This window comes from Pseudophryne corroboree, chromosome 4, assembly GCF_028390025.1.
Source record: "Pseudophryne corroboree isolate aPseCor3 chromosome 4, aPseCor3.hap2, whole genome shotgun sequence".
Classification (NCBI taxonomy): Eukaryota; Metazoa; Chordata; class Amphibia; order Anura; family Myobatrachidae; genus Pseudophryne; species Pseudophryne corroboree.
This window is the reverse complement of record NC_086447.1, coordinates 932,183,453-932,197,102: the sequence shown is the minus strand read 5'-3', so window position 1 is coordinate 932,197,102 and position 13,650 is coordinate 932,183,453. Positions and strand designations below refer to the sequence as shown.

The following is a 13,650-nucleotide window of genomic DNA, read 5'->3' as shown; positions in this document are numbered from 1 at the left end:
GTTTCCATCGTTAATTGGATACTTCCCTTAGTTTGAAGTGAATCTTGCTCTCAAGCACTTACATGAGAGCCATGAGAGACCAGGGAATTGTACATGGGCCAGTGAGCGAGTGTACATTGTGAAGCTTGTGTTTTTAAGTTGGAAATTGTATTATGATGTTAGGTGGTTGATTTAGGAAGGAACCATGTGGAAATCGTTTGAAAAGGCTGCAGGTGAGGCCATGTCTGATTGTGGTAGCCATGTCTCTGTTATTGCCAGGAGGTTGAGGTTGTTTGAGAGAAAGATCTCATGGAGAGAGGTAAATTTGTTAAAGAAAGAGCAACCATTTAATAGGGCATATTTAAAGGATTTTACAATATTTGCTACTATGAAAATGTAATATAAAAATAATATAATTTTAATTATGAATTGCAGAGAAGAGAAAATCCGAAAGCTCTAGGAATTCCTCATTCACATCTGCGACAGTAAGTTTATAATTTCTGTGTCATTATTATTGTTTTTTTATTGGTTCATTCATCGCTGTCACTTGGCGTAGCGGGCAGGTTTGAGAGGTTGCCATGCCTTCGAGTAACCAGTGGCACAGCAGCAGTCACACCTGGCGGACACAGTGAGAGAGACCACAACACATAAATTAGACAGCAATGTCTGCCCAGCACTTACCACACAATCAGAGCAGTGAGAGCAATCACTAGCACATCGCAGCCTTATCTACAGCTGAACATAGCTGTAACCTCTGCTTACCATCTGCGGATTTATCTAAATACAAAGCTAATCTTTCACACTTGTGCTTTTCAGCAACATATTCATATCATCAGGCAATGGTTTACTCTCTGTTTACTGGGATATGAGAAATATTGGCTGCGTTCTCTGTTTTGGATACAATTTTTGCTTTATCCCTTGGCAAAAAACAACAACTCAGCTCTGCCCGATGATATAAAGACATTAACGAAAAAGAAGGTAGAGAGACAAAGCAGTTAGTAAAAGTTGCGGCAAGCAACAAATTAATGGAGAACACCCCTTTTAGGTTATTGACTGCTAGGAGGAGGATAAACATGTCTGATTACAGAGGACAATAGCTGCATAGAAAATAATGCTACCATTACATTTTATGGATGACTAGAAGTGATGGTGGCTATTATGCGCACACAGCGCAGATAAATACATTACATGTAACAAATACATGAATCATCCAGTGTCCATCATCCATTTATGTTATTTTCCTTTGGTGCTATAAGAAAACATTGGAGCTTCTGGCTTTAATGGGTCTTATATGTCAGCCCCAGCCTGGTGAATCATGCACAGAGCTCATGTAGAATTACAGGAAGATAAAGTCTAGAAATGGACAAGATGACAGGTGAGTTCTGAGATCTGATAATTGCTAACAAACCCAAAGACTGAACGGGATAACGGGGTCTAGGGACATTACACGGCAGCCGCACGCAGCACGGACTGAACTAACGTACCACTCCCAGACACTAAAGGCTAATTAAAATTGTGAATTAATTAGCCAAATACTCTATCCTAATAAATAGCGATTTATTTTCTACAATATGCAGACTGCAATTTTGAATGCCTCAAAATCAGATTTAACTTGTGCTGAAATGAACCGGAAATGTTTTAGAAAATAATTGAAAAAATGAACAGACCGTGTTCCCTTAATTCCTGCGTTGTCCTCATTCCCTCACAATCCTCCAACACCTTCTATCGTTGAACGCTATACCGTTCAGCGATATAGTCGTCCATCGTCGGCAGTCCCGAATCGTGTAGTGTGTAGCCGCCGTTAGTCTTCGCCATCTTCAGTTCCGTCCTCTGCCCCTAGGCTTTCCCCCATCTTGGTTGTGGGCGTGCCCTTTGTGCTGCAAAACTTGCTTCTGCGTTCCAGTGTCAAAGGGAAAGATTGTGGAACAAGCGTTACAGCGTCCGCTACACGTGTAAACTATTATCAAGAATAGTCTGGACAAGAGTACACTGGGCCTGATTGCAATATGCAGTAATACCCCTTTCACACCGTACAAATAACCCGGTATCGACCCTGCATATTGCCGGGTCTGGAAGCCAGCGAAAGGGGTAGGAGATTCTCCAATGCCGGATCCCACCCTCAGGAAGGACCCGTTTTCAATTCCCGGGTGGGATCCAGCACTGGAGATGTGAAAGGGGTATGTGCAGCCGCAGGGAAGCGGCTGTGCAATACAGTACATATCGGAATCAGGCCCAGTCTGCTCTCTTCTAGACTGTTCTTGTTAAGTTGACATCGGTCGCGGTGATCGCAGCCATTGGTCTTCTGCGTAAGCTTACTCAGACTGGCCATCGGAACTAGTCAGCCGGGTCCATGAAGTCTGCAACGCAAACTCTAGGCTCGGCGCAACTACAATACGGGGACGACACGTTTGGTCATTGTCGCACGCGCAGTTCCTCCACCATCAGATTTGTGCGGAACCATCAGGCCCACTGTCACAACACAGATACCCATACATGACCTATGTGACCTTTGCTGGCTGGTACGTGACCTCCTGTAACCTTTACTAAGTACACAGCTTCTGCTTTCTAGGATCATAGGTGGTCATTCCGAGTTGATCGCAGCCAGCAACTTTTTGCTGCTGCTGCGATCAACTAGTCCACGCCTACGGGGGAGTGTATTTTAGCATAGTAGGGCTGCGATCGCTTGTGCTAAGCTAAAAAAATTCAAGCAGAAGTTGACTAGCCCTGGACATACTTACCCTGTGCGATGGATCCAGCGATACTGGAGCCGGCTTTGACGTCACACCTCCGCCCTCCGTTCTGCTGGACACGCCTGCGTTTTCCTTACCACTCCCCGAAAACGGTCTCCAACGGTCCGGACCCACCCAGGTACGCCTTCTTCTTTGCGGTCGGCTCTGCGACCGATTCCTTCAATAGACGCGACGTAACCCGGTGACCCCTGTCACCGGGCAACGGTGCACACGCGCATTGTGGCCGCCGCGCATGCGCATTCTGGACCCGTTCGCACCGCAGCGATAAACCGCTGCATGCGAACGGGTCGGAATGACCCCCATTGTGTAATCAGAATACCACAATGCCCAGCTGCGTTCTACCCATTGGGGGTATGTGTGCCCAAAGAACACCCAGAACATAATATTATTTATATATATAATATGTTACAGCCACCTGTTATGTATTAGTAAATCCACCATATCATGTGCAGTTGCTTATATCTGAAATATTACAATTACCCTATAGCCTTTGAATGATGTCCATACCTAGGATTGCATGGTGATGTATATCTGCTTAATTATCCCTCTGCCGCATTACGGCGTGCGTCTACAGATGTATAATGATGGGTCAAATTCCTGCAATTAACACTCAGCCGCGTGTTATTGTTTGTGTGTAATAGAGTCTATTTATCAGGCGGAATCACCCTGTCCGGGAGAGTACAGTGATAATTATAATTACTGAGTCCTTTCATGACACATTATAGAACTGGCCGCATCCGTCTGTCACTGTGACAGGCGCAGATCAGGGGGGACACCCAGCAGGTGACACCGTGTATCCCAGACGTTTTATCTCGCCCTTCCCTGGATCAGCACAATGAGAGGCCCACACATATTCCAACGGGTCACAGGTTCCCATTTACTCGTTATTATAATAATAGTGTCATAAGTGATTTACATGACGTCAGAGAGAGAGAGGGGGAAAGGGGGGAGGGGGGGAGAGAGAGGGAGAAAGGGAGGAGGGGGGAGAGAGGGGGGAGAGAGAGAGGGAGAAAGGGAGGAGAGTGGGGGAGAGAGAGAGAGGGAGAAATGGAGGAGAGTGGGGGAGAGAGAGAGGGGGAGAGAGAGAGGGAGAAAGGGAGGAGAGTGGGGGAGAGAGAGGGAGAAAGGGAGGAGGGGGAAGAGAGGGGGGAGAGAGAGGGAGAAAGGGAGGAGAGTGGGGGAGAGAGAGAGGGAGAAATGGAGGAGAGTGGGGGAGAGAGAGAGGGGGAGAGAGAGAGGGAGAAAGGGAGGAGAGTGGGGGAGAGAGAGGGAGAAAGGGAGGAGGGGGAAGAGAGGGGGGAGAGAGAGGGAGAAAGGGAGGAGAGTGGGGGAGAGAGAGGGGGGAGAGAGAGAGAGAGAGAGAGAGGGAGAAATGGAGGAGAGTGGGGGAGAGAGAGGGAGAAAGGGAGGAGAGTGAGGGGGGAGAGAGAAGGAAAGAGGGGGAGAGAGACAGCGGGAGAGAGAGAAGGAGAGAGGGGAGAAGAGACAAAGCGGGTAGAGAGAGAGGGAGAAAGGGAGGAGAGTGGGGAAGAGAGGGAGAAAAGGAGGAGAGTGATGGAGAGAGAGGGAGAAAGGGAGGAGAGTGAGGGAGAGAAAGGGGGGAGAGAGAAGGAAAGAGGGGGAGAGAGACAGCGGGAGAGAGAGAGAAGGAGAGAGGGGAGAAGAGACAAAGCGGGTAGAGAGAGAGGGAGAAAGGGAGGAGAGTGGGGGAGAGAGAGAGGGAGAAAGGGAGGAGAGTGGGGGAGAGAGGGAGAAAAGGAGGAGAGTGAGGGAGAGAGAGGGCGGAGAGAGAAGGAAAGAGGGGGAGAGAGACAACGGGAGAGAGAGAGAGAGAGAGAGAAGGAGAGAGGGGAGAAGAGACAAAGCGGGTAGAGAGAGAGGGAGAAAGGGAGGAGAGTGGGGGAGAGAGAGAGGGAGAAAGGGAGGAGAGTGGGGGAGAGAGGGAGAAAAGGAGGAGAGTGAGGGAGAGAGAGGGCGGAGAGAGAAGGAAAGAGGGGGAGAGAGACAACGGGAGAGAGAGAGAGAGAGAGAAGGAGAGAGGGGGAAGAGACAAAGAGGGGAGAGAGAGAGGGAGAAAGGGAGGCGAGAGGGGGAGAGAGACAGCGGGAGAGAGAGAAGGAAAAAGAGGGAGAGAGCGGGAGAGAGAGAAGGAAAAAGGGGGAGAAAGCGGGAGAGAGAGAGAAGGAGAGAGGGGGGAAGAGATAGAGAGGGGAGAGAGGGAGAAAGTGGGGGGGAGAGAGAGAAAGGGAGGCGAGTGGGAGAGAGAGGGGGGTGGGAAGGAAAGATGGGGAGAGAGACAGCGAGAGAGAGAGAGAAAGAGAGGGAGGGAGAGGAGGAGAGAGGGGGGAAGAGAGAGAGGGAGAGAGAGAAAGAATGAGAGGAGGAGAGAGAGAAAGGGAGAGAGGGGGTGAAGAGCGAGAGAGAGGAGAGTAAAGGCCTGTATACACTGGCCGATATATCGGCCGTTCTCTTGAACGGCCGATAAATCGCGGGTCCGTCGGCCAGTGTGTATGGTCGATACGTCTGTGAACTCCGTCATTCACAGACGTATCGCGTCGGGCCCGCAGCACAGCCGACGGCCAATAATCTACCGATATATTGGCGCGTCGCTGTGTGTGTACGGCGGTCGGCCGATCGCCCGTACACATGCTGCGGCGGCCTGCGGTGATTGACAGCTGAACTGGGCGGGCGTGTGTACACGCCCGCCCAGTTCATGACGTCAGTCCCCGACGGATCGGGCAATGTGTATGCTCAACACACTGCCCGATCCGTCCATAGATATATCTGCCGATTAATTGATTGGCAGATATATCTTTCCAGTGTGTACCCACCTTAAGAGAGAAGGAGAGAGAGACACAAGAGAGAAAGTTAGAGTTATCGGTTACAATTTGTCACTTTGTTTCCCCAGGGAGGAAGACCTGAAACACCTTCGCTTTCTTGAAGCGCTCACAAGTGACCTCGTGCGTAAAGGCTGTGAATCCAACGGGTGAGTGCGCAGTAAGGCTCATTTACCACCTGCAGAGATGGCGACGCGCGCTGCATTTCATTTGCCCATGCGTCTTCCAAGCGCATTTCAAGCTGCGTCCATTTGTGGTGAAAGAAATTCTGTGCGTCCTCGTATTATAAAGGGAGCGCCCCGTAATTGAGCGTCTTCACCCCACTGTCTCCTATAAATAACTTTGTCCCACACAACAAAATCTTATTTTTGCATGGGGTACACAATGAGGCCCATTGGTGACCCTTTCCCGCGCTCTGCAATCCACACCCCTGCGCACCCTTACACACAGGCCACGACCCCTGTACCGGTGCGTTCATATCAGCGAGTGGGGGGGTCTGCAGCGGCACGGCGATGCCCCTGTCCCCTCTGTTCTGCTGTCTAAAAGTCAAACACAAATCTTGTGGGGAAACGCCCTGAATAATGAAGGAAATATTAATATTTGGGGCATCGTCACCAGAAAAATGACTCCGTTACTTGATAATAATTCATATGACGTATTGGAGAAATGAGAACGACTCAGATGAGATGACGCAGAATCTACTTCATTTATGGAGCATCTTCTTGTGCCAATTTATTAATGTTTCTTATTTCACCATCAGTGCTATGGAGAATGTATTTCAAGATCACCTCACTAGAAATGGGAACATCGATGAGGTAGGTAACGATTATTTGTACAGGCCAGTTGTGTATCCTGTCTGCAACACAAAAGTGTAAAGGGCCCCATACACTAGAATGATAATGCCCAATTTTATCCGATTTCGGGCATTTGCCCCGATGTATCGGATGAAATCAGGCATTTTGGAGTTGTTTCCGATCTGATCCGATGCGTGTTCCCTTAAGGATCGCTGTGTCACAGCTGGGTATAAACTAACCCTGGGGGTATTTCAGTGTTGTACCCCTGTAGCAGAGGCTCACATAGATATGACAGCTGGCAGTGAGCAACCAGGTGAATGGTTGAAGGGTATTAAGTATTGGTAGACAACATGTTTATGGAGTATGACATGTGACCTGGACAGTCCTGGGTTTGGCACACTAGTGGGCGACAAGTTAGCAACTAAAGGTCAAGGTCATTAGTTATACAGGGATACGGTCAGATAAAGGTCAAAGGGCACATTTACAGAAAATATTTGCGGCCAATATTAAGTATATATCTCTGATAAAATGTACCCTCTAGTCCCGCTCGTAGCCGCATCCCCCATACATTTCTACGCTGCCAGATTGGTCATTTTCCGGAATGCATTCCGATATTGGCCCCCACAGATACCGCCATCTGAAGATAGCCTATGGGCTACTCACCGTATATGTGGCCCTCCGCGGAAATGGCTGCTGTGCATGCTTGCTCTCGCTGACAACACGCGCACACACATGGCAGCTGACTGAGCACATCACAGGGATGGATGCCCATGTCACCGCGGGGGCTTCTTAATACAGCCCGTCCATGTAATCGCATAATGCAATGTGACCCTGGGGCTATTATCACGCCCCCAAATCGCACTGAATAGTCAAATAATGATAAATGGGCCCAGCAGCGGCTGCAGCGGGGACTACCTAGTGCAGGGGGCCGCTAAGCACATATAAACATACATGTGAATATATGTGTTATTTATGTGCTGGCAGTGTATCCGGATCAGCAGCGAAAAACTAGCCAATGAGAGCCTGGGGGCGGGCATAGGAGAGGGAAGCCTGATGCTGAGTCCCGGTTTCTGCGTGGCGGCTGTGATACACATCGACGCTGCTGATCACGGATACACGCCAGCACATATATTACATACATCTACACATGTCTGTTTATATGTGCTTAGCACCCCCCCCCCCCCCCCACACACACACTAGATAGTCGGCGCTGCAGCCGCCGCTGAATGGGCCCCGCAGTCTCTATCAACGGGAATACAGACAGGGCAGAGTCATACTCATGTAATTATGAGGGATTGTGAAAACAACACGTATGAGCGCGGCGCATAGCGGACGTTCACTACCTGAGAGACGTGTCATAAACATGACTTACATCCAAATGTAAATGAGCCCCTAAGCGGTTATAGTTTGGCATATATATGTACTTAGTTACAAGTGGCCATGAGGAATCTTAGTTATGAAAATGCATGTAGCCATAGGGATTATTGGGGCAGATGTATTAACCTGGAGAAGGCATAAGGAAGTGATAAACCAGGGATAAGTGCAAGGTGATAAACGCACCAGCCAATCAGCTCCTAACTGTTAATTTGCATATTGGAGCTGATTGGCTGGTGCATTTATCACCTTGCATTTATCACTGGTTTATCACTTCCTTATGCCATCTCCAGATTAATACATCTGCCCCATTGTGCCTTATACCCAGTGCAGGGAAATGATCCCATTTGAATATTTAAATCTCTGATTTATATTTTCCACAAGAATAACTGAACCATGTTGTTTTTCTTTGTTTTGTACTGTAATTCACTGTTGTGCTCTCACGTGAATATTTACTTTGTTAGGCGCTACGCAACCCTTGTGGTGTCTTATAAATAAAGGATAATAATAGTAATAATAATAACAACAATCAGGGAGAATAACAGACCCTTCAGGGAGTCAGGGAGATTGCTGCTATGTCAGGAGGAGCTGGTGAGTACGCCTCGGAGCCACGTTCAGTGCCAGAGTGATAGAAGCAGCAGTTATCACACCCCACCCACAGCGAGTATTGCCATGCCCACCAATAACTATCACAATAAGGACAGGGGGGGGGGGGGGGGGTGTGTAACATCTCAGATGGTGAAAGTAGGGATCAGAAACAATAAAAATGGTTAATTGATCAAATAAAGCATTGTCTACTTCTGTAAAAAGCTATATATTTATAATAAGAATTTACTCACCGGTAATTCTATTTCTCGTAGTCCGTAGTGGATGCTGGGTACTCCGTAAGGACCATGGGGTATAGACGGGCTCCGCAGGAGACTGGGCACTCTTAAAAGACAGATTAGGTACTATATCTGGTGTGCACTGGCTCCTCCCTCTATGCCCCTCCTCCAGACCTCAGTTAGGGAAACTGTGCCCGGAAGAGCTGACATTACTAGGAAAGGATTTGGAATCCAGGGTAAGACTCATACCAGCCACACCAATCACACCGTACAACTTGTGATAACTATACCCAGTTAACAGTATGAACAATAACTGAGCCTCTCTCAACAGATGGCTCATACAATAACCCTTTAGTTAAGCAATAACTATATACATGTATTGCAGAGAGTCCGCACTTGGGACGGGCTCCCAGCATTCACTACGGACTACGAGAAATAGAATTTCCGGTGAGTAAATTCTTATTTTCTCTGACGTCCTAGTGGATGCTGGGTACTCCGTAAGGACCATGGGGATTATACCAAAGCTCCCAAACGGGCGGGAGAGTGCGGATGACTCTGCAGCACCGAATGAGCAAACTCAAGGTCCTCCTCAGCCAGGGTATCAAACTTGTAGAATTTTGCAAAAGTGTTTGAACCCGACCAAGTAGCAGCTCGGCAAAGTTGTAAAGCCGAGACCCCTCGGGCAGCCGCCCAATAAGAGCCCACCTTCCTCGTGGAATGGGCTTTTACTGATTTAGGATGCGGCAGTCCAGCCGCAGAATGTGCAAGCTGAATCGTGTTACAGATCCAGCGAGCAATAGTCTGCTTTGAAGCAGGAGCACCCAGCTTGTTGGGTGCATGCAGGATAAATAGCGAGTCAGTTTTTCTGACTCTAGCCGTCCTGGAAACATAAAGTTTCAGGGCCCGGACTACGTCCAGCAACTTGGAATCCTCCAAGTCCCTAGTAGCCGCAGGCACCACAATAGGTTGGTTCAAATGAAACGATGATACCACCTTAGGGAGAAATTGGGGACGAGTCCTCCATTCTGCCCTTTCCATATGGAAGATCAGATATGGGCTTTTACATGACAAAGCCGCCAATTCTGACACACGCCTAGCCGAAGCCAAGGCCAAAAGCATGACCACTTTCCACGTGAGATATTTTAGCTCCACGGTCTTAAGTGGCTCAAACCAGTGGGATTTTAGGAATCCAACACACGTTAAGATCCCAAGGTGCCACTGGAGGCACAAAAGGGGCTGAATATGCAGCACCCCTGTAACAACGTCCGAACTTCAGGCAGTGAAGCCAGTTCTTTTTGAGAGAAAAAGGGATAGGGACGAAATCTTGGCCTTTATGGATCCTAATTTTAGGCCCATAGTCACTCCTGACTGTAGGAAGTGCAGGAATCGACCCCCCTGGAATTCCTATGTAGGGCCTTCCCGGCCACACACCAAGCAACCTATTTTCGCCATATACAGTGAAAAAGTCTTGCTGTCACGTCTTTCCTAGCCTTTATCAGCATAGGAATAACTGCATCCGGAATGCCCTTTTCCGCTAGGATCCGGCGTTCAACCGCCATGCCGTCCAACGCAGCCGCGGTAAGTCTTGGATCAGACAGGGTCCCTGTTGCAACATGTCCTGACTGAGAGGCAGAGGCCATGGGTCCTCTGAGAGCATTTCTTGCAGTTCCGGGTACCGAGTCCTTCTTGGCCAATCCGGAGCAAAGAATATTGTTCACACTCCTCCGTTTATTACAATTCTCAGCCCTTGGGTCTGAGAGGAAGAGGAGGGAATATATAGACCGACTGGAACACCCACGGTGTTACTAGTGCGACCACAGCTATCGCCTGAGAGTCCCTTGACCTTTTTTATCTTTTTATTGAGGTGGGACGCCATGTAGTCCACCTGAGGCAGTTTCCATCAATTTGCAAAACTGCGTGAAGACTTCCTGATGAAGTCACCACTTTCCCGGGTGGAGGTCGTGTCCACTCCCGGAATGAACACTGCTGACAGTGCGCTTACTTGATTCTCCGCCTAGCGAAGAATTCTGGTGGCTTCTGCCCTCGCCACCCTGCTCCTTGTGCCGCCCTGGCGGTTTACATGAGCCCCTGCGGTCTGACTGGATCAGAACCGGTTGGTCGCGAAGCAGGAACTCCGCTTGACTTAGGGCGTTGTATATGGCCCTTAGTTCCAGGATATTGACGTGAAGGCAAGTCTGTTGGCTTGACCACAAACCTTGGAATTTTCTTCCCTGTGTAACTGCCCCCCACCCTCGGAGGCTTGCATCCGTGGTCACCAGGACCCAGTCCTGAATGCCGAATCTGCGGCCCTCGAGAAGGTGAGCACTCCGCAGCCACCACAGGAGAGACACCCTGGCCCTGGGGGATAGGGTGATTAACCGATGCATCTGAAGATGTGATCCGGACCACTTGTCCAGTAAGTTCCATTGTCCTTGCATGGAACCAGCCGAAGGGGATGGCCTCGTATGATGCCATCATCCTTCCCAGGACTCGAGTGCAGTGATGCACTGATACCTGTTTTGGTTTTCAATAGATTCCTGACCAGTGTCATGAGCTCCTGAGCTCTCTCTATCGGGAGATAAACCCTCTTCTGGTCTGTGTCTAGGATCATGCCTAGGCGACGCAGATGAGCTGTAGGAACCAACTGCGACTTCGGAATATATAGAATCCAGTCGTGTTGCCGTTTCATTTCCAGAGAAGGTGATACGCTGTCCAGCAACTGCTCTCTTGATCTCGCTTTTATGAGGAGATCATCTAAGTATGTGATAATAGTGACACCTTGCTTCCGCAGGAGCACCATCATATCCGCCATTACCTTGGTGAAATTGGTAATGACAATCCCGTACCGCAATTCTGAGGTACGCCTGATGAGGTGGATAAATGGGGACACGAAGGTATGCATCCCTTATGTCCCGATTCATTTCAGGCTTGCAATGACCGCTCTTAGCAATTCCATCTTGAACCTGTACCTTTTCAGGTATATGTTCAGGGATTTTAATTCAATATGGGTCTAACCGAACCGTCTGGTTTCGGGATTATAACATGGTCGAATAATAACACCCTCTTGTTGAAGGAGGGGACCCTTGACCACCACCTGTTGAAGATACAATTTACGAATTGCAGTAAACGCTGGCTCCCTCTCTTGGGGGGAAGCCCGCCGGGTCCTCGGTGATGGGGCATCTTCTCACAGTCCAGCCTGTATCCCTGCGATACAATTTCTATTGCCCAGGGATCTAACAGGGAGTGAACCCACTTGTGGCTGAACTTACGAAGGCGTGTACCCACCGGGCCTAGCTCCGCCTGTGGAGCCCCAGCGACATGCAGTGGATTTTTGTAGAGGCCGGGGAGGACTTCTGTTCCTGGGGACTAGCTGTGTTGTACAGCTTCTTTCCTCTGCCCCCGGCTCTGACAAGAAAGGACGCACCTCAGACTTTCTTGTTTCTTTATTCGAAAAGCTGCATTTAATAATGTCGTGCTTTCCTAGGCTGTGCAGGAATATAAGGCAAAATATCAGAATTACCGGCTATAGCTGTGGAGACCAGGCCCGAGAACCTTTCTCCACACAATCCTCAGCCTTCCATATGCCTCTTAAGTCGGCATCATCTATCCAATGTATATTCTACAGGACACGTCAAGCAGAAATCGACATAGCTTTTGTCTCTAGGACCCAGTATACTCATGTCCCTTTGGGCATGCTTTATAATTATATATCTATCACTTAAGACAGCATCTTAAAATATTTATATGCATACTAGGGTCTCAATCTCTGCTGATAAGGTACCTGTCCACGCTGCCACAGCGCTATAAACCCATGCCGACACAATCGCCGGTCTGGGTAGTATACTAGAATGTGCACGCTATCTGCAGGATCCCTGAGAATAGCTAGTGCAAACAGGACACCCAAGGGGAAGATTCTCAACACATCCTGGCCCTAGTGGGGAAAGGATACAGCCTGAGAATTCTCTTGTGGGAAGCTGCCGTCTCTTGTCTGGAGATTCCCGCTCTTTTTCCTCATGAGAGGAGGGAAATTTACCTCAGCATTCTTCCCCTTAACATGTGTACTCTCGTGTCAGGGACAGATGAGTCATCAGTGATATGCAAATCATCTTTTATTCCAATAATCATATATTGAATATCTTTTAGCCCTCTTGGCTGTAACTTTGCATTATCGTAGTCGACAGTGGAGTTAAACTCCGTGTCGATACTTTGTTATTTTGGATAGTGAGCATAGAGAGACTCTGAAGGACTCTGTGACATAGGGACAGACCAGGGTAGATTTCCTTTCTGTTCCCTAACCTTTTGTGCAATAATTTTACCTCAGCACTTACACATATCCAAACAGGTGTCGGCGTTGTTGACGGAGACACCCTCCCACACACTTATCCGCTCTATCACCTCCTTAGAGGAGCCTTTTACCTCAAACATGTCGACACACGCGTACCGACACACCACACACACAGGGGATGCTCTATTTGAAGACAGTTCCCCCACCAGGCCCTTTGGAGAGACAGAGAGAGAGTATGCCAGCACACACCACAGCGCTATATAATACAGGGATGTACACTATACTGAGTGATTTTTCCCCTATAGCAGCTTATATACACAGTTTTTCGCCAAAATTTATGTGCCCCCCCCCCCTCTCTTTTTTACCCTTTGTGTACCAGGATACTGCAGGGGAGAGCCTGGGGAGCTTCCTTCCAGCTGAGCTGTGAAGAGAAAACGGCGCCGGTGTGCTGAGGAAGAAGGCCCGGCCCCCTCAGCGGCGGGCTTCTGTCCTTTTATGTACTTTAATGGCAGGGGTTAATGCACATATACAGTTTATCAGACTGTATTATGTGCTTTTCGCCAAGTAAGGTAATCTAATTGCTGCCCAAGGAGCCCCCTCCCAGCGCCCTGCACCCATCAGTGACCGGAGTGTGTGGTGTGCTAAGGGAGCAATGGCGCACAGCTGCAGTGCTGTGCGCTACCTTAATGAAGACCGGAGTCTTCAGCCGCCGATTTTCAACTTCTCTTCGTTCTTCTGGCTCTGCAAGGGGGACGGCGGCGCGGCTCCGGGACTGGACGACCGAGGACTGGGCCTGTGTTCGATCCC

General features: G+C 49.0%; 1 protein-coding gene across 12 annotated transcripts in view; it reads left to right on the top strand.

Annotated features, from left to right (window-relative positions):
- LOC134910737 (spermatogenesis-associated protein 7-like) overlaps window positions 1-13,650 on the top strand; it is a 402,706-nt gene that overhangs the window by 355,486 nt on the left and 33,570 nt on the right. For 9 of the 12 annotated variants that reach the window (XM_063919092.1, XM_063919087.1, XM_063919093.1 and 6 more), the window contains 3 exons: window positions 415-464; window positions 5,638-5,715; window positions 6,327-6,381. In XM_063919092.1, coding sequence (XP_063775162.1) covers window positions 415-464; window positions 5,638-5,715; window positions 6,327-6,381 — 183 coding nt within the window. Of the gene's footprint in view, window positions 1-414; window positions 465-1,277; window positions 1,354-3,454; window positions 3,599-5,637; window positions 5,716-6,326; window positions 6,382-13,650 lie in introns of those variants that run through there. The other 3 variants (XR_010176279.1, XM_063919094.1, XM_063919095.1) reach the window with 3 other exon arrangements.